The 27,627-nt window shown below is 55.3% G+C and overlaps 1 protein-coding gene across 11 annotated transcripts in view; it reads left to right on the top strand.

The window, feature by feature from the left end:
- The first annotated feature begins 139 nt into the window (after window positions 1-139).
- The window catches only part of ACSL6 (acyl-CoA synthetase long chain family member 6), a 65,965-nt gene continuing 38,477 nt past the window's right edge, over window positions 140-27,627 (top strand). For 2 of the 11 annotated variants that reach the window (XM_067731674.1, XM_067731669.1), the window contains exons 1-10: window positions 145-480; window positions 847-932; window positions 18,411-18,631; window positions 22,013-22,127; window positions 22,818-22,882; window positions 23,156-23,257; window positions 23,759-23,858; window positions 24,445-24,623; window positions 25,646-25,678; window positions 27,023-27,074. In XM_067731674.1, coding sequence (XP_067587775.1) covers window positions 848-932; window positions 18,411-18,631; window positions 22,013-22,127; window positions 22,818-22,882; window positions 23,156-23,257; window positions 23,759-23,858; window positions 24,445-24,623; window positions 25,646-25,678; window positions 27,023-27,074 — 952 coding nt within the window. In that variant the 5' untranslated portion in view covers window positions 145-480; window position 847. Of the gene's footprint in view, window positions 481-846; window positions 933-10,306; window positions 10,466-11,182; window positions 11,363-12,755; window positions 12,909-18,410; window positions 18,632-22,012; window positions 22,128-22,817; window positions 22,883-23,155; window positions 23,258-23,758; window positions 23,859-24,444; window positions 24,624-25,645; window positions 25,679-27,022; window positions 27,075-27,627 lie in introns of those variants that run through there. The other 9 variants (XR_010942089.1, XM_067731670.1, XM_067731676.1 and 6 more) reach the window with 9 other exon arrangements.

Here is a 27,627-nt window from a genome sequence, read left to right as displayed (position 1 = left end):
GGGTGCGCGCGGCGTCGCGCTCCTACGCTCGTCGCCCGTGCTGCCCTCTCCTGCCGGTTTCCCCAGAACTCCGGGTCTTGACGTTAGGCGGGGCGGAGAGGGCCGGTCGGCTCTGCAGCCTGGCCCCTCCCCCGCCCGGGGCCTCGGCGGTTCCCACGCGGCTGTGAGCGTGCGGAGCGCCCGGACCTGGACCGCGGCAGGGCTGGAAGGGGGCTGGAAGGGGGCTCCGGTGCAGAGCGGGCCCGTGGCGCCCTCCCCCTCCCGCCAAGACACCGCAGCCGCGCGCGGAGGCGGGGCGCTGCGGAGCCGGGCGAGGGGGGGGGGCGGGGGCTAAAAATACCCGGCGGCAGCGGCTGCGCGGCTTCTGCTGGGGCTGCGGGGCTGTGGGCCGGGGAGGTCGTGCCGGGCCCATCTGGGTCCCGCTGAGCGACATGCTGACCTTCTTCCTCGTGTCGGGGGGCTCCCTCTGGCTGTTCTCGGGTAAGTCTTCCCCCTCTCCCCGCCCTCTTCTGTGACCCTCATCCCTGGCACGCGGTGGGGTCTTGGTCCCAGGTTGGGGGTGATCCCCCAGCCCCGGCTGCCGAGCCATCCTTTCAGGACTACCCTGGGCCCCCCAGGTCTACCCCCTTCCAAATTCTGGCGGGCTCCAGGCCGCGTTTGGGAAGTGCTTGTGTCAGTGAAAATGAGGGGCCTTGCTCTCCGAGACCTCACAACAACTTCCCTCCGGTTCTCGACTCCCCCCGCCCCTTATAGTGAGAACCATCCGCCGAGCAGACTAGGCCCTGAGCCCACTCGTCCCCCAAGGCCAAGTCCGGGGACAGACAGTTCATCCTTGTCCATCTCCAGGATGCAGACCCTGAGGATGTTGGACCCTGAGGTCCCACAGCAGGTCAAGGACGTGACCGGGACTGACCTGGGGCTTCCTGATCCTGGTGAGAAGGCTTCCTCACAACCCCTCCTGCCCACCCTTCAGCCGGAGTACACGATTTCTGTAAAGCAGGGTTCACCTGGCTCCTCAGCTATGCCCATGGCTTGTGTCCCCACCCTGCCAGCGCCCACGTCTCCCCCTCACAGGAGTCAGCCTCTCACCCCTGCATCCTCTCAAGAAACCTTGAGAACCCCTTCTGAATCCCTGCCCAATGCTCTTGCCCCCTCCCCACACAGGACCTGGGCTCTCACCCAGGGCGCAGTCATCCACCAGTTCTGCTGCCTACACCAGCCACTCCCCTTTGTGAGTGTTGGGTTCCTCTAGGTTATGATACCACTAAAGGGTCTCCACCCACCCCCACCCATACCCCCATGTGCAAATTCAGTCTCATAATGTATGTGAAGTGCTCGAACCTTAAACTGGTTTTAAGCTGGACCTGACCCAGAGCAAGTGCTTTATGAATGTTAGTTTTATTATTATTTCATGCTCAAACAGCATCATCAGAGGAGGTAGTAAGGTTCTTTCTGAGCCGAAGAAGGGGAGGAAGGCGACCCTTTTGAAATCCTTAACTGAAACCTTGCCTGTGTTATTTAATATTCACAGCAAATCCTAGGAGGTTGGTGGTGCTCTTTTTTTACTGAGGTTCAGAGGTTAATTGACTTGCCCAATGTAACACGGATAATATCTGACAGATTAGGATTTGATCTGAGTTTTAATTGATTCATCATTGCTAAGTGCTTCCTGGTATCAGGCTTGAACCTAGAGGGTTGGTAGGCCAGGTAGTGGTGGGCAGCCCCTGCCACCATTGCCCTGAGTCAGGCCACAGGGACACCTCCCCTGAGCTGGGGAGAGTGTGGCCTCCCTAATCCCCTCAGCTCCCTAAGCTCCTTCTGTCTGCCGTGTCTGAGGCCAAGCCGTGCAGGGGCACTCTGGGCCTGATGTGCTCATCCAACAGGCAGGGTTGGAGCTAGAGCTAGGGTTAAGAATAAAGGGCAGGAGTCATCAAAATAATGGTAATGATGATGATGATGATAGTAACAGCCACCATTTATTGCTTGGATGATGGTCTCAGAGCCTTTTCCCTGTGCCAGGACCCCTTTGCCCTACCCTTAGGAGGCCCCCACCCAGCCATGGGTCCAAGGGTAGCTCTCTGGAGCCTTGGTCTTCTGTGGCTACAGGGAAGTGCCTGGGGGCTACAGAGCCACATGTGGCAGGAGTCATCAGCCTCTGAGAAAAAAAGTCCTTACAGTGCGGGATGCTTGTCTGAAAGTGGGATTCAGCAGATGCTAACTCAAACTGGTTTTCTGTCCTGCTTCGGCGTGGAGTGTTTCCCAAAGCGGTCAGGCGCCTCCTAGAATGAGGAAACTGCCTCAATGAAAGACTGTTCAGGGGCCTCAGAATAGTCAAGCAGGGTGACTCTTGGTACAGGTGACATCTTCTTCCCTACAGACCAAGTTTCTCAGTGGGTACAGGAAATTCCTCAAAGATGCCATACTTGGTGTAAGAGTGAGACACTGAGGCTGGTGTGTGGTACCCACTTCAGACACATTGTGGCATTCGCAGATCACGTCCACCTTGCTTGGGACTTTGCCTGGACCGCAGCCTTTTTTTGAGAGCAGAGAGGACACCTAGGCTAACACTGAGAACACATTCTGCCTTGTAATCGCCAGGGTCCCATGGCAGCTGCCAGATCTCTCTGGCTCAGTTAGAAATAGGAGAGGCCCCCTGAAGTGATATTACTGTTTGTAGAGTTATGTGCCGTTTGCCACCCAATCCAGCCCTAGGGAGACAAGGGAAGGGTAGAGGGGAGCCACCTGGAGAAGGAACTGATTATATGGGGGAAGCAGCCATGTACTCTGAGCCTTAGGAGAGCTAGGGCTGTATTTGTCCTGTTCCCCGCTGAGGCCAGCCCAGATCCCACCTGTGTATTGAGTAATAAACAAGGAAACAAAATAGATCCAGTGTGGTGCGTCAGATGCTGTGCCTGGCCCAGGAAAACATGGTCTCAGTGCTGTGAGCACTCAGAGGACTATGGGAGCAATGGATTGGCACTTCTGCCTGCCTATATGGCACCCTTGTACAAAGTAGAAAGAGGCTCCCCTCCTGGTGGATGAATTTCTAGGCTTATGCAGCCCTGTGTCCTTCTACAGTGTCCAGTCTGTGCCCCATATACCCAACCATCGGTCCAAGTGGGCTTTTGCAGCATATAGGGAGGGGTGTTTTGTCAGAGTCAGGTAGGCCAAACCCCAGGTAGAGAAAATCAGGCCAGCAAAAGTGTGCAGGAAGAACTGTGGTGGAGGCGGGTCTTTAGGGTCTTGTGCCTGAGGAGTCTAGCTTGTAGGAGGGGATGGAGTCGGGATGGAGTCTGGATGGGAGGGGATTCTAGAGAAAAGAGTTTTATTCAGGGGGGCAGAGGAGCCCTCAATTTAGCTGCAGTGGCCAGGCTGAGCCAGAAGGAGGAGGGTGGAGGCTGGGAGAGTAGTGGGAGGCTGTTGTGATGTTATGGATGAGAATAACTGTGGCCCAAGGATGGCCCAGTTGAGGCTGGGTTCCAGGAAGGGGAAGGTAGGAGGCCCTAGCTGTGACCCTTAGGGGAATGGGGGCTGGCCCTGGTGGCAGAGATTGGTGTGGCAGCAACCTGGCTGTAGGTATCCAGGGCAAGTGCAGACTTGCACAGCCTAGCTCAGCCCAGCCCCATCAGATTCTCCCCACACCCCTGTTCCCATTAGGGTGGAGGACTGGTGTGAGGTCTGGGGCCATCCCAGGGGGCCCAAGAAGGCAGCCAGGGCCCTGACAGATGGTGGGGCACCAGGCAGCACATCTGAGGGCATGCCTCACAAGATAAGGCCTGGATTTGCACATGGTGCACCACTGTGTGGGAGAATTCGTACCTCAGTGCCTTCTCTCCCTCCCCGGCCTGTGGTAGGATACAGGGGTGCTCCCAGTGAGAGCACACTGACACCAGGGGGTAGCAGAACCCAGCCATTCTGCTCTCTGGCAGGTTTTCTGTCCCTTGTGATTACAGGGGCTCTTGGGTTGACCTTCAGAAGGCCGAACCTGGCTCAGCTACAGTCCCAGATGGGACCCAGGACTGTCCCCCACACACAGCATGCAGGATAAGTGAGCATGAGGAGTTTGCAAAAAGAGGCCGAAGTTACAGGCATTGGTGTAACAGAAGCTGCAGTGTGTAACTAGCCAGTGCCTGGCACGTAGTAGGCACTCAGATATTCGTTGAATGAAGTACTTTTGGGGGGGAGCAGTGTTTTCATGGGGGAAGTGTTGTTGCAAACATGCTGACTTGACTGCTGTTGCCCTGAGCACCCATCACGTGTCCAGCACCATGTTCTACAGTTCCCCAAGCTTTCCTTTAATCTTACCCACAACACTGTGGTGCTGTTATCCCCATTTAATAGATGTGGCACAAAGACACAAGGAGGTTCAGTGGTGAAGCAACTCCTGAGAGCTGTGAGTCAGACCACATGCTCAGACTCCAGGCCAAGAAGGGACCCGGAGGATCAGGCAGGATCAGGCAGGGCCTGAGCTCCTCCAGCAGGCTAAGTCAGTGAGCACAGACAAAGGAGCAGTCCTTGGACGGGGAGGGTTTAAAGAGAAGACAGGTGTAAAGAGCAAAGAGCAGGGGCTGGCTCATAGGAAAGGGCTCACTGAATGTTAGCTAAAGTTATAACACCTTGAGCTAAGCCTTCCTCAAAGGAGGTGCAGGATTCTGACGTGCAGAAAGGGGGTAGGGAAAGAAAAGGCGTTCCAGGCAGAGGGATCCGTGTGAGAAAAGATTGGGAAGATGAATCAATGAGAGTTAGGGACTCTGCTCAGCCAGCGGGGTCTCCAGGGCTGGCCTCTGCGGGCACTAGAAGGCCAGGCCAGGCAGCACAGGCTTCATTCTGTGTGGTAGATGCATCAAGGACATATGGCCCAAACTGGGCACGTGGATGGCCAAGGTGACACTGTCCCTACACTACTCAAGCCGCATGCATCTCCTGGTGGCACGTGTGCCACTGAACTACAGTCTTTTGCCTCCTCTACTAGCCCTACGATCTCCTTGAGGGCAGAGCCAGGGTGTCTCCTCCCCGCGCCCAAGCCAGGGCCGGTACACAGTGTGCATCAGTGTTGATTGCATAAATGAATGATATGAAGAATTCCCTGAGAACAATTTATCTTAATAATGAGGTGTTTTCTCACTACAAGTCCATTGGCTGACAACAGACCTTGAGTGTTCTCCTACTGGGTGCCAGGCTCTATGCCAAGCTGGGGGATATCACCAATATGGTAGAAGCTGTAGGGGAAAGCAGGTGTGAACTCCTTGCAGGCAGAACCAGATCAGCCTTCAGTGGAGAACCCGGAACAGAAGGTGGTGCTCCAGAAGTGTTTGCTGAATTAACGAGTGAGTGAATGACCACACTCACAGCTGTGGTGTGACTGGTTTCACAGAAGATAGTCTTCTCTGAGGATGAGATTCTGTTGTTTCCTTAGAGCTCCAAGTTTCCAGTCTCCCGGTAGGCTGGGAACTCCGGCCAAGCAGAGCTGAAAGGAGGCCCTAGTCAAGGTCCTCAGCTCACTGGATGATCTGGTGTGATGGCCCCACTCCTGCGTTGGCCTGGCCAGAGTCCCCACTCACCACCCATTGAGCCCCAGGAGGGTAGCACTGTTAGTGAGGTGCTACTTTGGGCCCTTGGGGTTGGCCTTCAGGTGAGGCCCAGGGGTGGTCCCACATAATTGCTCAGCTGCTCCAGGAGCCCATAGTTGGTGTGGTCATTCTCAGACCCAGTTACTTTGTGTGGCTCCTGATTTGTGTGAAGCTTGGGATCTGTGACAGGCAGAAGTAGGAGGATGGGAAATGGGCTTGGACAGATTCTGAGCCAAGCTGAGCTATCTGTTCAGAAGCCCAATCTGTAATCTCAGAGCCTGAAAGATTTCAAATCCCAAGAAGTCCCATCTGTGCCTGCTTACGAGCTCTTCCTGGAGAACTTTGCTCTCCCGACAGCTACTCCGGGGAGTGGGGGTGCTGGGGGTGTCCATGGAGAGTTGGGGGTGGTGAGCTTCTGATTTGTCTTCTGCTCATTCAGGCCTGCATTCTGAGGTAACTGTCTTCCTGGAGCTTTAGAATAGGAAGCCAGGCCTGGATGGTGCCAGTGAGGTAACAGTCAGCATCTGTTCCCAGACCCTGGAGTAAGCAAATCTGGGTTGGCACCTGTTAGGGCCAGAAGCAGACCTAGTGATTGATGGCTATTGGAGGAATGGAGAGAGAGGACAGGCAGGCCCAGGTTGAGTGGGCAGCTCTGAGACAGAGCCCACTAATCAACACTGGCAACACTGCCCTACTCCCAGGGTACCACAGCTTGACCTACCAGCACGGGAGGTAGATAATCAGGGACTGAGCAGGACTTGTCCTGCTGCAGAGCCCTGTTTTTACCACTAGCGTGTTTTCCCTGTTTGTTTGTTTCTCTAGATTGTTCTGGTGGCTGAAGAGTCCCCAGTGGGGTTCCTCCTGACCACTCACCCTTGCCCCAGCCTTGGCTATAAACCATTCTGGGCACTGACTGTAGGTCCTGCCACATAGACAGGAGGGCTACTGGGAGGGACAGTAAGGTCAGCCAGAGAGTAGACAGCAAGGCCAACTGGAGGCCACACAGCAAGGACAGAAATGGGGATGGGAAGGTAGCCAGAGCTGGGACAAAGAGGGCAACAAGATGGGATGTGGGCCCGCCAGTGAGATGGGACAGGGAGGTTGGCCAGAGGCTGATGGTGAGGCCCTAGAGACCAATAAGAGGAAAGCAGGTATGAGCATGGAGAAGGGGGCCTCAGGGAGGACCCAGCTAGGCCTGCAGTGACCCCTTGACTTTGTTTGCTTTATTTAATTTATTTATCTTTGGCTGCGTAGGGTCTTCCTTGCTGCGCAGGCTTTCTCTAGTTGTGGAGAGTGGCGGGCTACTCTTCGTTGCAGTGCGCAGGCTTCTCATTGTGGTGGCTTCTCTTGTTGCAGAGCAGGGGCTCTAGGCATGCGGGCTTCAGTAGTTGTGGCTCACGGGCTCTAGAGCGCAGGCTCACTAGTTGTGGCGCATGGGCTTAGTTGTTTCGCGGCATGTGGGATCTTCCCGGACCAGGGATCGAACCCGTGACCCCTGCACTGGCAGATGGATTCTTAACCACTGCGCCACCAGGTAAGTCCCCCTCTTGACTTTGGAAGGAGCAGTGTTTCTGGCCCTTCTTCTGTGTCCCCTAGCTGCATGAAGCCACCTGGACCTCAGGACCCTGCTTAATGGTGGAGAATGTACCTTCACGCAGATGGATTGGATGTGCTTCTCTGGGGGACGCCTTCGACTCACCCATACTCAGCCCCCACCCAGCCTGCAGGCTGCCTCCGCCTCAGCCTGGCTCTGCCTGGGGTGGTGGAGAGAAAGGGAGGGTGGCCTTCCCCTGGCCAGTGGGCTGTTGGGAGATTTGGGTACATGTGTCCCTGATCTCCTTGCCACAGATCAGGCAGCAGGGAAAGCTGTGACCTGTGAAGACCCCTTTTCCATCTGGACTGACGTTTCTTTTCTCTTTCTCCTCTACCTCCTGCTTTTCCTCCCTGGGGCAGCCCCATGAACCCTCCCAGAGACATGCCTGGCCTCTAGGCTTCATGGGCATACTGTGTGGCCCCAGCTGACAGTAGGAGGACCTGAGGAGGGAGGCAGCAGTGCACGGTCATCAAAGATGGGCATTTTCTCTGGGCTGAGAGGCTGACAGGGCCTGTTTCCTTTGGATTGCAGGAGATCTGTGGAGCATCTCCAAACCCTCCTATTGGTTCAGAATCAGCTCCCGGGTGGTTTTGTCCTAGATTTCCTCTCAGGCTAAATGATCATACGTGTGATTGAGATCTTGCTGTGTCATTGTCTCCTGTTAATGGGAGTCTGAGTAGCAGCCATGCTTCATAGGTTATAAGCTTTGTGCTGTACACATAGATTAGCTTCACCTGTGTTTGTCCTGTCTCTGTGGGAGAATAGTGCCTAGAGTGTGCACTATTTTGTGCCTGGTTTCTTCACTCAGTATCATCCACAGTGCTATGTGTAATGGGGAAATTTGCAACAATACATTCCAAAAAAATGTGGAAAATGAAGGCAACACTGTTGAGTTGTTCAAGTCAAATGACTCTCCTTTATTCTGAGATCATGTTCTTCCATCTATCTTGCAATAAAATATGCTGGCAGTTTGGTTGGGTTTTGTTTTGTTATTGATACATTTGTTTAAAAAATAAGTAGATAGATATAGATACAGACATTTGTATATTTGTGCCATGGTTAATGGACAGCTCCTGGTGACCCTAGGGTGTCAGAAGAGCAGCATTTCTGGCCTCTGAAAATCTGAACAAGACTGAAGTCTGACCTTGTCGTGGAGCCTCTGTGGTGGATGGAGTCCAAGCTCTGGAGCGTGATTGTGCACATTGGGCTCTGGGTCACAAACCCCACCCACAGCTCGAGGGCCACCTGTGGCAGCAACACTCTGGGCAGCAGGCAGAGAGTACATGTGACCTCCATTCTTCAAAGCCCTGTCAGTGCCCTGCAAGGGCTTTTGTTTGCTGTCACATTTTTCTTCCCCTTTCTTTGTCCACATTTACCACCAACACCATGAGAATTGCCGGAAGTTCCCTCATTAAAAAAGGTTGCTACCTGAGGCCCAGTCATTACTATTTCTGAAAAGGACAAAACAATGGAGCCTCAGAATGGGCCGATCCCATTTCTTGGTCCCGCCCACCCTGACCTGACGCAGTGCTTTCTTTCCGCAGCGGCCGCAGAGGCCTCCCTCCAGCTCCCTCTGGAAAGGTGGTGGATTCAGTGAGAATCCAAGTGATGGGTGCTCTCAGTGGGTCGGTGTGAACAACGTCCAGCAACCTTCCTGGGCCAGCCAGGGCCTCGTTTTGCTTTGGTCTAAAAGAGATTTTTGTTTTCCGGTGAGAACAGCCCCAGCCTGGCCGGGTGCCAGAGGCAGCGGCAGGAATACAAACACTTTCATGTGACAGACCCTGGTGGAGAGGTGTGGGCCTGCCAGCAGTGGGCCCTCCCCTGCCGCTGCTCCTTGGGAGGCGGTGATTTGCATATTCCCCATTCATCTTGGCCTTGAAAAGGAGGCCTGCGTTCTCAGTCCTCCGGACCAGCTGAGGGCTGGGCTGCTTGAGCCTGGTTTTAACTCTGTGGATGCCACCGGCTCTCACCGGCCAACAGCAGGTCTTGGTGGCTGGAGGGTGGTGAACGGCAGCAGCTGCTGTGTGGTCCTGGCCTCCAGAGGGATGATTGAGGAGGTGGCAGGGTCCCACTGAACAGCACAGGCTTCTGCTGAGCGGAGTGAGGTTCAGATTTGTTTCTCCTTGCGCCATTCGGAAGAGGAACTTTGTCAAAGTATGAGGAAGCCAGAAAATTAAGGTGTTTATCAGAGTCCCAGAAAATTTGCCTTTAACCAAAAGCAAAACTCCCTTTTCTTTGCTCATTGTCATTCCTGCAAAATAACAGTGACCCCTGGAATGGTGGGTATAGGTGCCTTATTGGCTCCTGGCTGCAGCAGGGGTCCCTTTGGCTGGGATCTGGAAGGACAGCTTGCCTGGGACACTTTGGCATCCTAAAACCCCAAAGTGCTAGGTCAGGTGAGCGGATGGGTCCTGTTAGCTTGTGGCTGGGACTTCAAAAGCATGAGGCTATATATAGTACAAATCACCATCTTTTTCCCTCTGCAGCTAAATGCTATCTTCCCAGCCTTGCTGCCTCCTTCCCAGGAGCCCCAGCATCCAGTAGGCTCTTTCTAGGACTCTGTCCCCTTCTCAGAACTCTCCTTCCCGCCCTGTTCCTGATCTCCTTGCTCCCCGTCCCTGACTGAGGATATGTCTTAGGTTCTGTCTTGTGAATCTCCCCTCCCCCTGCCCCAGCAGGTTGTCCCCAGTTGCTCCTGAGGGAACAAGTGGGCAAAAGCAAATCCCTCTGTTGCTCTCCCCACCTCAACGACCCAAACCACATCTCAACAGAACCCTCCTCCCTCCTGCAAGGTGCTTCCCCCTCGCTGGAGGTGGTTACATCCTGTTTCCCCTGTACCCTGGCCACCTGCAGTTGAGCTCTGACAGCATGGCCCTGCCTGGAGCAGCCCATGTTCTCTTTCTGAGCTTGAGTCTGTAGGGTTTGCCTTGTGTCCTCAGTTTGGGCCAGTGATGGAAATGGATCACTGCTCCTGAGGCCAGGACACTGGTTGCCCTAACCTAGACGGGCTGGGAGGGGAAAGGATCATGTTGCAGCCACAGGATTTGGCTTCCTGCACAGTGGGGCCTGGCCAGGGGGTGTCCTCTGCTTGTGTAGCGCTCATTGGCCCTTGCCACTGTCCCTAGGGTTCTGCCTGCCATCCCAGGGCTTGGTGTGGAAGGAAGGACGATGAGGCCAAGGCTCATCCACACCGTCTGTCCTAGTCTTCGTCCCCTGGAAATATTTCTAAAGGGAGCGTTGCCACTGTCATAACCTCTGCTGTCCCTCCTCGTTCTGAGAATTTTGTCAGGCCTGATTCGTGGTAAGGACAACTTTTATCTCAGAGCTCGTGAAAGACACTGTTTCTCTTTGCTCCTCTGCTCTCAAGGCTATTTGTATTTTTAAGTGTCTGAAAGTATTGTTTGAGCCTGGCTTCCTGGTGGTGTTGTCAGGACTGTGGGCCCACGTTCCCTGACCAGGGCTTAGGGTGAGTGAGATTCTTAAGAGGTGCTGGCCTGAGGATGGGGGCGGAGGGTGCTGGGGGCTGCTTCCCACCCCCAGTGAATTGCTGGAGGGGAGGCATGTTCACAGTGGGGTCGGGCTCTTGAGACAGGGGCCCTGTGCAGTGGCTAGGCACAGACAACTTTAGTTAGGCCTTTCTACATTCAAGAGGCTTAAGTAAACCTTCAGAGCAATAATCAGGCTCCTCAGGGAGGTTCGGCAGGCGAGCCACCCTGTAACCCCGCAACCCTGAATCCTGGGCCCGTCTCTCTTGGGGGAACATGCGGTGGGTCTCACCTGGCAATTCCCAGCTCGGGGATGCCCTTGACCCCATGTCTGCCCCAGTCATCTGTGGTTCTGTGACTCTAATTAAAACCCAGGAGGAAGGTGGAGAGAAAGCCCCTCTCACAGCACAGACAAGCGTGAATCCCTGTGTGGATGGGGTGGGGGCCCGCTGAGTGTGGGCCGCTGTGTTTGTGTCTCTACAGATCAGGGTCACACAGGTGTGATGGTGAGACTTGTGCTTTTCTTAACCTAGTACCTGGGCCACACACTTCCCGGGGCAGCACTGCTGGGCCGTGACTCTCTGCCTCTGGCACCCTGTGTGGTTTTCCGTCAGCCAGGACCTCGGTTGTGTCTACTGGATTTTCTGCCCCAGAAGCTGCCCTGAGAAGCATTAAAGGAGGCTTTCGTCTTAGTTAACAACATCTCTGAAAAGGTACAGAGAAAAGTAAAGGTCCTGCCAAGAAGGAAGGAAAAGGGGCTTTGGGGGCTGAGGGTTGGTCCTCAGGCATTTGTGCATTTTAAAGCTTCCTCCAGGTGTGTTGCCGGAGGCTGGGGCCTGGGGGCCCAGGCAAGCTTTTGCCAAGTTCCAGGTTAGTGCTGCTGAGGCAGGAAGCTCTCTGCGCGGCCCACCTGCCCCAGATGGTGGGGTGAACAGTGGAAGCCCTATCAGCCCCAGGGAAAGTGTTGCAAGGCCTGCGGGCTCTAGAGTTTCCAGACAGGTTATGAACACAGCTCTCGAGAGGGAGCTCAGAGTGCTGCGCGGCGACCTGGGGCGGTCTTGCTGCAGAGGAGGCGGATGGTGTTGGACAGACAGCGGCCCTGTCCTGGAAGACTCGGAAGCACCGGTTGTGAGTAAGGCCTGGGAGTGGTGAGCTGGGTCCTGCGGGCTGGACCTGCCTTTTACTCTCCACAGCGGCTACCATGTGCCTGCTGTGAGCCCAGCCACATCCTGGCCTTGGAAGTAGGAGTCAAAAAAGGCCATACGCAGTCACCACCCCAACTCCTCACCCAGTGGAGAAATCTTGCAGGAGTGAGGCCCTGGGTGTCCTGGGACCTCACTGTCCCAGTCTGTCTGCCAGAGGCGTTGAGGGAGTTTGGGGCTCAGCTTTGGTTCCAGCAGGCCTGGGTGTGGATTCTGGCTCCAGGATGGCCATCCCCCTGGCAAGCCAGGAAAGCGTCTCTCAGGGCAGGCTTTAAGGAGGGGCTGGTGTGCTGCCCTGGGGTCTGTGGGGAGCTAAGCCATTATCTTCTACCTGCTGACCTTGGTGCTTGGTCTGCAGTGTCCCCACTGCCCAGGGCATCTCTGAGCAGATGTTTTATCTGGGACTGTGCCTAATCTCCTTCCTCTCCCCGAGTAGACTGGTTGTGACCTTGTGGGGTTGGGGGTGGAGACAGCCCCTGGAAGGTGCTAGAGGAGATTCCTGGGCACGCCCTCGGCACCAGGGATCTGGCCTCTCCACGCCCACTTCCACCATTCCCACCACCCCTACCGCTGTGTGGGCCTGCAGGTCCCTAGCCCACAGCTGAGGGCCTGGTCCTTAATCAGTGCCACAGATAGTTGTGTAAGAAGACTTTGTCCTTAGGCAACCCTTCTGACGAATTCCTCTCCAGGACTGAAGACAGGGTAGGGGTGGGGAGAAGCAGAGGGGTGTGAACTGAGGCTCTTGCAACCTGGCAGAGTTGGGGTTAAGGCTGGGTTGCTTGCCTCTGAGCTGATCTGAGCCAGCACTGCCCCGTGTGCAGATGCAGGGGAGGGGCAGCGGGGGGCCTGGAGGGGCCAGCGGCTCCCCATAGAGCTGTTCTGTGCCCGGGTCCCTGCCAGACCTGCTGCCACAGCTGCCAGGGAGCCTCTGCCACCACTGCTAGAGCCTCTACCACCAGCCGGCTTCTCAGAGCAGGCATTCGTTGCCATCGGCTGACCCCAGGAGGGCAGACCTGGGGCAGGGCCTTCGCCACTTTTGAGCTTTGATCAAGATGTGGTAAGCTCTCTCCCTAAACCCCACGCATCCTTCATAAAGGGAGGCTGGTACTAGTGGGACCAGCTCAGCTGCCTCCCCAGTGCCAGGAGCCTGCTGGAAAGGTAGGATGTGAATGCATGTAATTTTGCAAGTTGTCTTTGAGCCCTTTTGGCTGGCAGAGACAGAGTAACTGCTTAGCTAACTTCTATCTACTGAATGTCTCCCTTACTGCATGCCTGGTACCTTATTCTCTGTCCATGAGATTTTTGATATGAGGCTAGAGGGGTAAAGTGACTTGTCCAAGGTCATACAGCTGTCAAGAGTATGAGTCAGGATTTGGACCCGGGTCAGTCCAGCACAAGAACTTCCCTTTGGGCCCTTTCCCTGACTTGTTTGCTGGGGACCCTGGCCCCTGGGAGGTTGTGATTTCATTTCAGAGCTCTTCATTGGGAGTTAAGGAGGTTCTTTAATGATCTGCTGGCTTGCCTTGTGCTTCCCCGTTTCTGAAGCCCTCAGAAGTTTGCACAGACCTGGAACCCCATTGCAAGGACCCCCACCTGCCTCCAGGCTGATACAGAGCAAAGCTGGTGTGATTCTAAGGGGAGGGAAGAATCTGAGGATCATGGAGGGTCTCAGTGCCAGCATTATGAGTTTGAATTTTTGTCCTAAGGTAGAAGGGAGCCAGGTAAGGTTTTTGAGCAGCGGCATGATATGGTTATGTCTGTGTATCAGGAACATAACTTTGGTATCAGTGTAAACACTGGTTAGAGCAAGAAGACCTGTGAGGAGATTGGTGTGGGAGTCTGGACAGCACTTGGTGGTGGCTGGACCAGGCCAGGCCAGGAGGCTGGAGAGGAGTGGTCAGGTTTGGGAGGTGTTTAGGAAGTAGTCCTGATAGAACCATCTTGCTAGATCGTGAAGGTCTAGAGTCAGGAAGCTGGACCAGCAGAGGGCTCTTGGAGTGGAGCCATGGGTCTCAGGGCCATCTCCACTGGAAATGTGCCCTGTGGCTCTGCTTCTGCCCCCTTGGTGTCAAAATACTTCTGACCAGGGCCCCCCTTCCTCCCATTCTCTCCCTTCCTGGGTTTTGACAGCTATGCCTCTCACTACCCACCTTCCATGTGCCCTGAACCAGCCTGTGCCACCACTTGGTATTCTGAACTGGTCTGTGCCCCAGGCGAAGGCATAGGATGTGCTAGAGGAGAAGAGGCTAGTTGATGCTGAGGGCTGGGTACCCCTGCCAGGTGAATATTTACAAACACTCATAGCCGCTTTCTTGGCAACACCAGCACCACTGATTACCTTGGGTGCTGTCCCCCTCCACCATGCCCCCTGTGCCCCATGCTGCTGCAGCCAAGAGAGCCTCCTGGGGGCCTGGAAGGAGGCAGCCATGGCTGGGACCCCAGGGACAGAGAAGGAGAGGAGGTCAGAAGAGGCCAAGGCCCTGTGAAATAATGAGATAAGACCAGACTCCCAGGCCCAGGCTCTGCTCTGCCCCAAGCCAAAGGCCTGGTGGCACAGGCTGGCTCTGAGGTCCATGTCCTCAGAGGACCTGAATTTGCAGCTCTCCACTCCAGTGGCTCCCGGCGGTCTGAAGGGCATCTCACGGTATGTGCAAGCACCCGTGACTGTCTGAGGTTGGCAAGCCTGTACGAATGACACCCTCTGGTTGCTGCCCAGCCAGGAAGGGGCACAGGCTCAGCCTTAGGACTAGAGGAGCTGCAGTCACTTCAGACGCCTCCTTAGGGGTGGACACCTAAACAGAAGCCTGAGGAAGAGTGGGTAGCCAAGCCCTTTTCCCACCACCCTCCAGTGTCCTAGGCGAGTGGGCTTCCTGGAAGAGAACCCAGCCATAGGAGGATGGCAAGTTCATAAGGTGAGGCCAGGAGGGAGCCCACCTGTGGTGTGTGCGTGGTGAAGAGCAAGTGACTGGCCTGACTGGCTGAGCCCTGCTTACGGGCTCTGGTGGCCCCTACCCCCTGCAACCTGCCTGGGCTCTTCTGAGCAGGCCTGAAGATGGTTTTCTGTGGGTTCAGCACTACTGCAGAGGAGAGCATGGGTTTGGGTATGGATGGTACAGTGTAGGCAAGGGTTAGTGTTGCGATGCAACACAAGGCAGTGGTTTGAGAGGCCATAGTCGTCTGGGGCTCAAGTCCTGGCTACCCTGCTTGCTCACTGTGTCCCTGTGAATGGCAGGTAACTTCTTCAGTGGAGTCTCTATGTCCTCACCTTATAATGAGTACGTGGAGCTGTCATGAGGATCGAGCAGTGCAGTGTGTAGGCATGGGCTCCCACACACTAGCAGTTTAGGAAGTTTAGGCAAGTTCTCTTCTTCCCTCTCCTGGAAACTGTGATACTTTGGTGATGGCCGAAAGCTCTGCACATCTGGGAAACCAGCCTCAGACTTGTGGCACTGACCCTCGTACAAGATTTCATGGGCTCAAGACTTTATTTCCTGAGAGAATATATAGTTTGCTAAGTGCTCCATGGTCTCCCTCAGCTCCAACCTTTGCATATTTGCTTCCCTCTGCTTGGGACACCCTTTCCTCTTTATCCTTCAGTCTCAGCATCAATACCACTTCCTGCCAGAAGCCTGCCCTGACTCTCCGTACCCGAGTTGGGCATCTTCTCTGGTTCCCCATGCACAGCCCAAACGGCACTCACGGCACTGCCCACTGCCTCATGTATTTGCCCCGTAAGATTGTGGGTAGGCCCACATCTGGCTTGTCCCAGTGCCCAGCACTGAGCTAGCTCAGAGCAGAGGCCATATGAGAGTCTGCTAGGTGCATGGGTAGGTGGATGGGTGGGTGGGTGGATGCCTTGGCCATTCCTGTCTGTGCTCTGTGACAACCCCAGCATTGCAGCCAGTGCCCACTTTCGGCTGTAGCTTAGGGCCTATGAGCAACTGCCAAGGGCTGGGGACTGGAGGTAGTAAGGCATCCTTCCGGGGTTTTCTCTAAAACTTTTGGGACCACGTACTTGAGCCTTAGAGCTGAGCCAGGACTTCTTGGGCCTTGGCTTCCTAGCCCATGGAGTCAGTTCAGCCCATTAGAGGAAACCTCACTCAGCTCTCAGAGCTCACCCCAGGAGCTGGTGGGCATATCTAGATTTTCCACTATGTAGTGAGTCGTTTATCTGATGGGCCTGGCTGTGACTTAGTCTGCCATTTGCAGCTTAAGGAAGTAAATCTCCTAGGAAAGCCAGCTGGCCTCCTGCCAAGCGTCTTCCCCAGAGCAGTTTTCCTTGGTGAATTCACTGCGGTCCATAGCCTGCCCTCTGCTGATGCAGAACCTTAATTTGACCAGTATGCCAGGAGTGGTTTGTTCCTGTGGGATGGCCTCAAAACTGATCCCGTTCAAGGAGGCTGCTGGTAAAACTGGATCTCCGCCTCAGGGACTCAGTGAGAATGCTCTGGCTGGCTGGGGGCTCACTTCTCTCACCCAGAGCCTGTAGGTGGTCGACGAATGTTCCCCGGACTCAGACAGCCTGTCGTGCCATCTGTAGAGCATAAACTCCTGTGGGTCCGTACTACCTGGATTCGGCCACCTCTGTCCAGTGGTTATTCCTACCTGGACTGAGCAGCCTCCTTGGTCTGACAGGCATACCTCTAGCCATCTCTTTAGTCCCAGCATGCCTCCACCTATGCTAGATCCAGTATGAGGAGCTTTACATGCCTGAGTGATAATGTCCCCATTTTAAAGATGGGGAAGAAGAGGTCTAAAGAAGTGGGGTGTGCTCGACCTAGCATAGCTCATAAGTGCAGGAGAAGGGACTTGAACTCCGGAGCTTTGCCTGCTTTCTCTACAATGGCTTTGCACAGCCTTGACCTTATTTTTGGTGTGGTGATGTTACAGTTCAGCACAAATGCCACTTATTGGGAGTTCAGCAGACCTCTCTTCTCTCTTCTCAAAATTGCTGTTTGGCTCATATCCTGTGGCTGCAGAGCAGCTGTTGTTGGGTTTCTCATTCTTTCCCAAGAAGGAAAGCAACAGCCATGCTCCCAAAGGTTGGGGATGGAAGGCCAGTGACTGTCAGCCTGGAGCCCACACAATCCTCATTGAGCTGGCAGACCTATAGGTGTCATACAGCACTTCTAGCTTTAGGCCCTTCAGGTGGACAGTAGCACCAAGAAGGCCCCAGTGGGGATAAAGTATCCAGCTGGCCCTCCCTGGCTACCTTCCTCAGTCCTAGGCAAAGTGCAGACAGACCCCTGAGCCCTGCCGGTCATGTGTCTGTTCTGCCAACACTACTTCACTTAGCAGCTAACAGGAGGACATGGTAGCACTTGGGGACTTCCCTCTTTGAACCAAATTCAGTCACCAGTGCTTCTCACAGAAAAGCTCCCACTGCCCGCCTCAGGGCATCCTCCATATGCCCCTGTAGGCCCACTGTGTCCACTTGGACTGCAGTGGGTGAGCGTGGCACCCAGACCACCATATGCAATGTCACGAGGGATTCTCGTTACCCCTAGGAGTGCACACAGCACTTTGCTGAGCCCTTTCTCTCCGAGCCTTCATTCCTTTCCCTTCCCACCAGCTTACCTCCTGCTCCCCTCTGGCACCTCCTTTTTCCTCTGGACATTAGCAGATGGGATCCCAGGGAGGACAACACAGGCCTAGTTAATGGTGGGGCTAGCCCTTCTTCTTGGGTCTTGGTCTGTGGTGGTGCAGAGCTGCAGTGCAGTCTGGGGTCAGAGAACAGTGCCCGGACCTCACCCTGGCTGCTCTTGGGATCTCTGCTATTCCTCAGAAAGATGGCCCCAGCATTACCTCTGGCGCTGGCAGGCCTTTGGCTCCAACTTTTCTTCAAGGAGACCCCATGGTGGGCCAGGATGTGGGCCTAAGGGGACTCTGCTGTGTGTCATCCACTGGACCCTTGTCAGGTAGGTCATTGTCCTCAGATCTCGGGGGCAGGAAGTGTCTGTCAGGGCTGTTCTGTGGGCCCTGCCACCTTGCTTTCTCTGGGTCCCTTAGGGTGAGAGCCTGGTGCTGGCAGCTTTGAGGTGGAGTGGAAGGAGTTTGCATCCCTTCACCCCCTGTCGTTCTGGGCACTGTGCTAGGCACACCTGCTGCCCCTCTGTCCAGTCCATGTCGCAGGAGCAAGGATAAGCAAAATTCTATGACCACACAGGAGAGGCAGTACACCCGGGCCCTAGGGCTCAGGAGGTGTTAACTCCAAAGCTGTCAGAGCATGCTCTCTATTCCTGAAAGATGTGGAAGTACGTGTCAGGCAGGGCCCAGGGCCTGAGTGTATGTTTCTCAGGAAAACTGGGCCGGATGTCTGACTGTCAGGTATGACTGCTAAGGGCTCTCTGGCCTGTCACCGGGAAAGGCCCTTCCAGGCACCCAGCTTTCAGGATACACTGTGTTGCACCAGGAGCCTGTGTACCCCAACTCGCTCGAGGCCTGGCCAAGATCAGTGTGTCGCCTGTGACACAAGACAGGTGGGAGGAGAGGCCCAGGACTGCTTGCTCCCTTGCCTCCTGTCAGGGCTCCTCCTTCACCTGCCTCTTGTTTCCTGCAGAGTTCATCCTCTCGCTTCTGGAGAAGATGCAGACTCAGGAGATCCTGAGGATGCTGCGGCTGCCTGAGCTAGGCGACTTGGGCCAGTTTTTCCGCAGCCTCTCAGCCACCACCCTCGTGAGTATGGGTGCACTGGCTGCCATCCTCGCCTACTGGTTCACTCACCGGCCAAAGGCCTTGCAACCACCGTGCAATCTCCTGATGCAGTCAGAGGAGGTGGAGGTGAGCAGGGTGTGAGCAATTGGGCTGTGGGAAGTAGTAGGCGGGGGACAGGCATCTTGAAGGAAGAAGCCAAACTTATGGCTTATTTGACCTCAAATGGCCCAGAGAATCTCCGTTTCTCCCGGCAGCCAGCCAGTAAGCCCAGAAGTGGTCCTGGGCAGGCTCTCCTACTAGAGGCTCCTTCTGCCTCTCCCAGTAACTAAAGCCTGGGCAGAGACTGACCTTGGCTTTGCCCTGGGCCTCTGGTTTGCCTGCTTCTTGGGTAGGGGGCCTTGGCTTACGTTGCCTCAGTAGGCGGTCTAAGCATGTGCTCAAGGGGCTGCCAGGTAAATTCCCTCCCAGATTCTCCCTGTGCCCAACCCTGGTCTGGAACTGGGACCCAGAGCTGAGCCCACCCAGGGCCCTGCCCTCCCAGAGCACATGGACTCACAGGTAGAGCCACTGAGGGAAGAAGGGATGGTGGCCCAGCCTGGACAAGGGTGTCTAGGCTCTGTCTAGAAGGACCAGTAAGATTTCTTTCTTAAGTTTATGGAGTTTATTTTGCCTTTTTAAAGAACTTTAATTCCATTTATTTTGAATAGATAATATAGTCACACAGTTCAAAAGCAACCAAAGGACATAGACTGAAAAGCTTCCACCTTCTTCCCCTTGCCTCTAAGTTCTCTTCCCCTGAGAATTGTGTTAGCAGTTGTATAGATGTATAGATGTCTGCCCACCTTTTAAAATGATAACATACTGCATACACTGTGCAGCACCTTGCTTTTGCTCTCGATGGTATGTCGTGTAGGTACCGATCAAAAGCATGACAGAGTTTGGCCTGGTGGGAGAGGGCTCAGGTCAAGATAGGGCTGGGATCTTTAGGGCATTTTTCCAGCAGAGGGAATGATGTGTGCAGAGGTGAGAGTGTGTGATAACACACCTGGTGCCTTTGGGAAATGGCGATTCATGTGGTGTGGCTGGGAGGTGGAGAGGGGCTGTGGATGCGTCAGTAGCCTGTGGTTACCAGCAGCCGTGGGTTTGCAGGCTGGCCATGCCTCTTACTAGCCTAATGGTCCTCGGCTGTTTCTTAACTCTCTGAGCCTCAGTTTCCTCATGTGTCAAGTGGGCAATAAAAAGAGTATCTGCTTCCTAAAGTTATGGTAAGGATTTGGTGAGATGATGCAGAGAAAGCACTAAGATGAATTATTTTTGGTAAGCTTACAGTTACAACTCATCTGGAGAGGCCAGCAAGGACAAAGCCCCATTAATTGGGCAGGGACCCTTGGAGATGGACAGCCTGGATTTATTTGAGGCTGTCAGTAGTAGGAGAGACAGGGCCAGTTTTTGCTGTGGCTTTGGCAGGGGCAGGCATGAGGAGGCAACTGGGGCTTCTGGGCTGGAGGTGACAGTGGTCTGGATGGGGTCAGGTTGAACGCCACAGAGTGAGTCGCCTCACGGGTCTGGCTGGGAGGACAGGGCATGGACACAGCTAAGGTCTCCCTTCCTGGGGAGGATGGAACCCTCCCTTGCTTCATCCCCCAGGAGTGTAGGAATCTGGAGTGACTATAGTGAAGGAGGAAAGGAGAGAGTGGTAGGAAATGAGATGAGAGAGGTAAGAGGGACCCAGATCATAGAGGGCCTGGTAGCATTTACTCTGTGTGCTACACGGTAGGAAACAATTCATATCATGTCACTCACCCTGGCTTAAAATCCTTCCCTGCTCCCCGTTGCCCTCAACCTAAAGCTCAGACTCCTCACCTTGATCTGCAGCCTCTCTGGCCTCCTCCATTTACCACTTGGAGTGGCATGAATTGCCTACAGCCTCCCAGGTGCCTCCTGCCCCATGTGTTTGCACTCCCTGTTGCCTCTGGTGAAACCGCCATTCCTTGTTCCTCATTTTTCCCAGTAAACCCTTTTATTTTAAAAAAAATTTTTTTTCTATTTCTTTCCTTATTTAATTAATTAATTTATTTTGGCTGTGTTGGGTCTTTGTTGCTGCGCGCGGGCTTTCTCTAGTTGTGGCGAGCGGGGGCTACTCTTCGTTGCAGTGCGAGGGCTTCTCATTGCGGTGGCTCCTCTTGTTGCGGAGCACAGGCTTCAGTAGTTGTGGCGCATGGGCTCAGTAGTTTTGGCTTGCGGGCTCTAGAGCACAGGCTCTGTAGTTGTGGCGCACGGGCTTAGTTGCTCCGCGGCATGTGGGATCTTCCCAGACCAGGGCTCGGACCCGTGTCCCCTGCATTGGCGGGCGGATTCGTAACCACTGTGCCATCAGGGAAGCCCCCTTTTGGTATCCTTCAAAACCCAGCTCAGCGGCCACTCTCTGACATACCTGCCCACTGAGCCCCTTCTGTCGCTGGCACACAGTCTCTTGCTGTCTCATTTCTGTCCCCCTGAGTGCTAACCAGGTCTGACTGTATCTGTCCCCAGATTCCCACAGAGGTCCTGCATGGGCCTGGTGCTCAGGAAGCACTGGCCAAACAGAACTTTCCACTGCAGAACAGCTGAGTGCTGCCTGTGGTTTTGAGTTTGGCTGTTGGCTCTGTGGCTGTCACATTTTTCCTCAGACCTGATGTTCCAAGAGGGGTAGCGGACCATGGGCCAGCCCAGTGCAGCCCAAATAGTGCTCAGAGAAGAGGTGGAGCCGTGATACTGCAGAGTTCTGGGTTTGGGGAGCCTGAGGAGGGCTGGCACGTGGAAGGGAAAGAGGCAGGAGAAGCCCAGCTCCTTTCCCCCGCCCCCTAGCACAGATGGTGTTTGCTACAGTCCCGCTCTGGATCCAAACCACTGAGGGCCCGGGCATCTACTACGCCATTCCCTCCACCGCCTTCTAGGCCTCTTTTCCCAGCCAGTCCTCAAACTCATCACACTGTTATGTGAATGATGGATGGGAGCCTTCTTAGCTAAAGACAGCTCCCAAATGATTCTTAACCTACGTGCATAGCAGCAACACCTTTGCAGGTTGGTCCTGATGCAGGGGGCAGCCTGACTAGCCAACACTCCCCACTCTGCTGTATGAGTGAACCACGGGTGCGTATGAACAGTAACTGAAGATTCTGGGCATTTAGTGTATGCTGCCTGGTGTGTGGGTGCTGTATGTGTGTATGTGTGTGGGAGACCAGTGTACTGGGCCCCTGGGCATGAGCCACCTGTGTTTGAGTGTGGATGCATACAGGTCCAGTGTGTACAAGCCACGTGTACATGAATGTGTGTGGAGTTTGTGTGTGTACAGCCCAGGTGTGTGTAGGCCATGTGTGTGAGTGCACACAGAGTGTGTCCCAGCTCCAACTATGTGGCCCAGGTGTGTATCCAAGCCATGTACAGCCTGGTGCATGCTGGTGCCCTCTCCTGATACCCCTGCCTGCCTGCATCAGCCAGCTTCTCTGGCCTGTGCTTGGCTCATAGGACAGTGGTGGGGCCCGGCGATCCGTGATAGGGGATGGCCCTCAACTGCTCACCCACTACTATGACGATGCCAGGACCATGTACGAGGTGTTCCGCCGTGGACTTAGCATCTCAGGTGAGAGGGGCCATGGGGGTGTGGAAGGGCTGTGGCAGGGGTTGAGCAGGTATAAGGGTGTGGGTGAGCAAGCATGGTTCCAGGGGTATGGCAGGTGAGTCGCGCCCAGGTTCAGAGGAGAGAAGCCATTCTTGGCCCTCCTGCCACCCAGACGAGTAGCTGCATTATGAGGCCAAAGGGCTGACCTCAGCTTTATTACAGCCCTGAAAACTGCTGACCTTAAGCTGTCTCTTTGCTCATATTCTATATCTCCTATTTGCAGCCCCTCGTGAGCCTTGAACTCGCAGGCTACTAGCTGGCATGGTTCTGAACCTGAGCCTCCGAGGTGTCTGGGTGACCCATGGCGTGGGGTGAAGGGAGTTGTCACAGAGAGGCAAACTGCCACCTCTGGCCAGTGGCCCCCAGGTCTCCATGTCTTCTTGGGGCTGCATCACACAGGTCATTGTGGGAACTAGCGCTGTGTCAGTTCCCATTCCTGGGCCTTCCTGATCTCCCTGGGGAGATGCCATGCTTGTGCACTTTAGGCCTTCTTGGACTTCAGCAGTTTAGACAGACAGCTGGGGAGCAGTTCATTTGGCCCATGGACCGCCTCCCAGGATGGAATATTGATCCAGGTGTCTGATGGGCTGGTTCAGTGGCTCCCACACCCTGCCCTCCTCCCTGGCACAAGGCCTGCTTATCTCTATGTAGGGAATGGACCCTGTCTTGGCTTCAGGAATCCCAAGAAGCCTTATCAGTGGCTGTCCTACCAGGAGGTGAGTAATAGAAGACAGGCCCCACCCTGTCCACCCACACAGACCTGGCACTTGGGTGGGGGGGCTTGTGGGCACCTTGGAGGCTCTCAGAGAGTCATTTTTTTCCTTGCCTGGACTGTCTGCCAAACTCCAGGCAGCGACCTCTCAGGACTTCCAGCATCACTGAGTAGGGAGTTGGGGAGCTCCATCAGACCTTAGAAATCCCACCTGGGGATCTCCCTTCCCTGCTGAAGAGTCCTTGCTTTCCCATCACTGCCCCATGTTTGTGTGCAGGTGGCCGACAGGGCTGAATTTCTAGGGTCTGGACTTCTCCAGCACAATTGTAAACCGTGTACAGATCAGTTTATCGGCATTTTTGCACAAAATCGACCAGAGGTGAGCACCTGCCTTAACTGGTTTTAGAGGCATCAGTGGAACACAAGCTTGGGTACCGTAGAACAGCCCTGCTCCCGCTGTCTGTAGGGCCTGGGACAAGAGGAAAACTGGAGACTGTTGGTCCATGCCATCCCCCACTCCCTTGGCTCTGTCCCTCATCAGGGCTGGACATTCCAGCCAAGTTCTATCCACACCCTACCTAGCTGTCCAAACAGTGGCTCCCTGAGCCATGGGGGAAGAAGGATCTGGGGAAGAAGGCCATGCAAACCCCGGAGGTGGGCCTGGGGTTATTTTGAGTCCCGTAATTCCCTGGGGCAAGCAAGTCTAGAAGAACGTGGGGGAGCAGGCCCAACGGGTCAGCTTTATGGATCCCTTGCCTTGTGCGGAGCGCTCTCGGTACAGGACCCCGATCAGGGAGCCCCGTGCCTAAGGCCTGAGGGCAGTGCAGCCCTGCTGTCTGCTCTGCGCTCCCCCTTCCCCCCAACCTGTGTGTCTCCACAGTGGATCATCGCGGAGCTTGCCTGCTACACATACTCTATGGTCGTGGTCCCGCTCTATGACACCCTGGGCCCAGGGGCAATCCGCTACATCATCGACACAGGTGAGCCCAGCCGCCCACTCCTGCCCCTGGCAGCCAGCCCCACCTCCTCCTCCCAGCCCTTTTCACCTTATGCTGATTGTTTGACACTAGGAAGTACTTTGCTTCCGCTCTCAGAGAACGCTGGGGGCTTCCACTTTGGCCCTTGAGTTGGCTTGCTGAGTCCAGCTGTCCCCAGCTGGACTTCACCCAAAGGCTCCTTCCACAGGGTAGGGCTGCCAAGAAGGAGACTCTGTACCAGCCTCCACGTAGGGCTGCCAACCCTCTGAGTTCACTTCAGCTTGAGGAAGATGCTGTGGGGTGGTAAATATCTCAAACAGACCAGGGACGATGGGGGCTGAGCCTGAAGAAAAGGAATGCTTGGAATCTACCCCGGGAGACTCCCTGGTCTTCTGCCCTTGGCTCCATCCAGGCTCTGTGCACTTTCCTCTGGACACAATACATGTCCCACATGGCCTGTCGTATGTATTTATTTACACACGAGCTTATCATGTGGCACACACAGCCCATGGTTCCACTGCCTGCCATGTGCTGCCCACGGTCACAGCCTGTGCCCGCACAGCCTGACTCTCCTTGGTGGTCCCTGCAGCCGACATCAGCACTGTGATCGTGGATAAACCTCAGAAAGCCGTGGTTCTGCTGGAGCACGTGGAGAGGAAGGAGACACCAGGGCTCAAGCTGATCATCCTCATGGAACCATTTGAGGAAGCTTTGAAAGACAGAGGGCAAGACTGCGGGGTGGTCGTTAAGTCCATGCAGGCTGTGGAGGTGAGGGTCTGCTTCTGGGCTGTTTCCTGGCCACAGCTGGTTGGCCACTGAGCCAGAGCTGCCGGTTATCTGCCCATCTTATGCCCTAGGATGGGTGTCTTGGGCCATAAGGGTGTGTCAGGGTTCAAACAGGGCAGGCTTCACAAGGGCTGGTGGTGGGTAGTGGGGTTGGTACCCACAGGCATCCTCTTTGAGATGGGCTCAGTTATTTGTCACAGTTAGTGACACAGGCACCAACAGGTAGATGGTGGTGCCAGCCTGCCCCAGAGCTATCCCCACAGCCTCCGGAGCCTCCTCATTTCCAGCTAACAGCCAGCCTGTCTGAGCCTGAGGACTGTAGTAAACTTGAGGTCCAGAAGTCTTGGAGAGGTTCTTGCAGTTGTGTCCCAGACCCCCAGCAGCCAGCAGAACCAATTTTCCTTTGCATGGCCTCCGCAGAGACATTAGGCTGGTGGCAGCTTATGGCCTGCTGGAGTGACCCAGGACATCCTCCGGGGCCTCAGGCCTTTTGCTCAGTAGCAGCTGACCCCCACTGTGCCCTCCTGGATCTAGGCCTGTGGGCCCTCCATTTCTCCTTCTGTCTCCCTGTCTGCTCTTAAATGTACCCACAAAGCCATGGAGGGCCTGTGCCCCTCCATGGCTTTAGGGGCCACGCCTAAGCTGGCAGCCCCCATCTGCCCCTCCAGCCCTGACCACTTAGTTGCAAGCCCGGGTCACCTAGCCACTGTGTCTTGAGCATGCGTCTAGACGTACCGTGGGCCCCTCAGGCTGTCTCTCCCTTGTGCATGTGCACAGTGCTTAGCCTCTTCCTGGGCCCCAGGCCGCTGTCTGGGGTGCATGGGTGGCCAAGGCCTGGATGTGTATCTGAGGAGAGACCGCTGAGGTGGTGTCTCTGCACGGGCCACATCTGGGCAGGGATTCTGGGACTCTGGGCTTGCCGCGGGAACAGAGCATACTGTGCTGAGTTTATTTTGATTGATTAGAACTCTCGAGCATTTAAAAACAGTGTTTTCCTCTTCCAGGACTGTGGCCAGCGGAATCACCACGTTCCTGTGGTAAGCTCATCTGCCAGCAGGTTTTGACTGAGCACTATGGTGTCCAGGGCACGTCCTCACAGACTCCCTCGCTGTGCACAAGGCTCAGTAGAGGGGCCAGAGTAGCAGCTCTGTGTTAATAAGCAACTCAGGAAACGTCCCCTTGGGGCACCCAGGACGACCTGGAACGGGAGTCAGACATTGGGAGGGAGATAAAAGGGCCGCCAATCCTGGACACCCTTGGGTCTCCAGTAACTTTTTCTTTGGGAGGTCTTATGTTTTCCCTTTCGATGTAGCAGTCTCTCCCGAGGGTGGGATGGACAGGAGCAGCAACAGACTCGGAAGTGGACCCCTTGTAACATCTGCTGTCTTTGTTCATCTTTGCTCTCTGAACTTTTCTGTGTGTCGGCCCCGAGTGATCCTCCCTGGGCTCGAGTCACCAGGGAGGGTCACAGCCCCTGGGAGGGTCTTGTAGGGGCTGTGAGCTTTCTAACCAGGCCTCTTGCCTCCAGCTCCCTCTGCAGCTCAGCTCTTCCTGCTCTCACCAGCCTGTGAGCTTTCTCACACACAGGCCTCAGCAGGTCAATCCCTGCTTCCCAGGGCCCTTCACCATGAGTAGCCCCTGGCGTGTCCCCACCTATACACACTGTGCCCCAGCCTTAGAGACCTGCTCTCTGGCCCCGCAGCATGCTGTCTCTTGTGCCTCTGACAGTGCCCAGGCTGGTTCCTCTCCCAGAATGCCCACCGTCACTTCACCTGGAGAGATCTTGCTTGTCCTTCAGTCTCAACTCATGTCACCTCCTCCGGGAAGCCATCCTCTACATGCAAGTGGTCATGGTGGGCCCCTCCTGGTGACCCCAGGACTATGTGCACACTGCCAGGGCAAGGGCCTGATGCAGAGCAATCTTAGTGACAGAGTGGGCAGCTCAGTTCTTGGGTTACATTTTCCGTTCCCAAGCCTAAACCCAGACACTTGGGAGAAAGTGGGAAGGAAGGAGGAAGTGGGTCACATTCCCTAGAACGGTGAGATCTTTGATAGAGGCCTAGGTATGGCCACTGCAACCCAATCCCATTAGAATTCAGCTCAGCCTCAAGTAGGCGAGGCAGCAGGAGCAGGTGTGAGGTTGGTGGGACAGATCGACGTCCATGTCCGGTTAGGTTTCCTTGGTTTTTCTTCCTCTTTCCTGGGGACTCGCCTGCTCACCTTTCCAATGACAGCATGCAGGGCCATGCACATGTGCCGACACATGCCTGCACCCTCACACAGTGCACACACGGGGGTGTGCTCAGAGGGGCTGGCTGGTGGAGGAGCCCAGGCTGGGCACACTGGGTCTCTTTAACACACTCCTCTTCTCACCTCTGCAGCCCCCGAAACCCAGTGACCTCTCCATTGTGTGTTTCACAAGCGGCACGACAGGTAAGCAGAGGCTCCTAGCCCACCAGCCAGGGCCACCTGCACCCTTCCCTGGCAGCTTTGGCAGAGTGACTGAGACGTCTCCGGCACCCTCTGTGGGATGGGCTGAGCCTTGTCCTGTGCCTGGCTCCAGACACTGGGTCCTTCCTGCTGCTCCCAGTGGCCAACGCGAGGCAACGTGGGGCAGCTGGAAGTGAATGGACGGTGTGGACTGGGGGTGTCTGGGGTGGGGTGGGTGCTACAGACTTCCTGGAGCTGGGGCCAGAGGTGGGCTGGGCAGCTGGGTCACGTCATTACTCTGAGGAGGGGCTCTCACTCCTCAGCTTTCCTGCCCCTGCCTGGACTTTGTGTCAGGGACTGGGGAAGGAGTGTGGGATTTGGTGTCTGAGAGCCTGGTTTTAAGTCCCACCTCCACCACTTGCCGGGGGGCCATAAGCCGGTCCCTTAACCCCCCTGCCACCACTGTCCCCAGTTTCTTTCTTTCTTTCTTTTTTTAATATTTATTTATTTGGCTGTGCCGGATCTTAGTTGCAGCACACGGGATCTTCAGTTGCAG

This window comes from Pseudorca crassidens, chromosome 3 (genome assembly GCF_039906515.1).
Source record: "Pseudorca crassidens isolate mPseCra1 chromosome 3, mPseCra1.hap1, whole genome shotgun sequence".
Taxonomy (NCBI): domain Eukaryota; kingdom Metazoa; phylum Chordata; class Mammalia; order Artiodactyla; family Delphinidae; genus Pseudorca; species Pseudorca crassidens.
The sequence above is the reverse complement of the archived record's forward strand: the minus strand, read 5'-3'. Positions and strand labels throughout refer to the sequence as shown.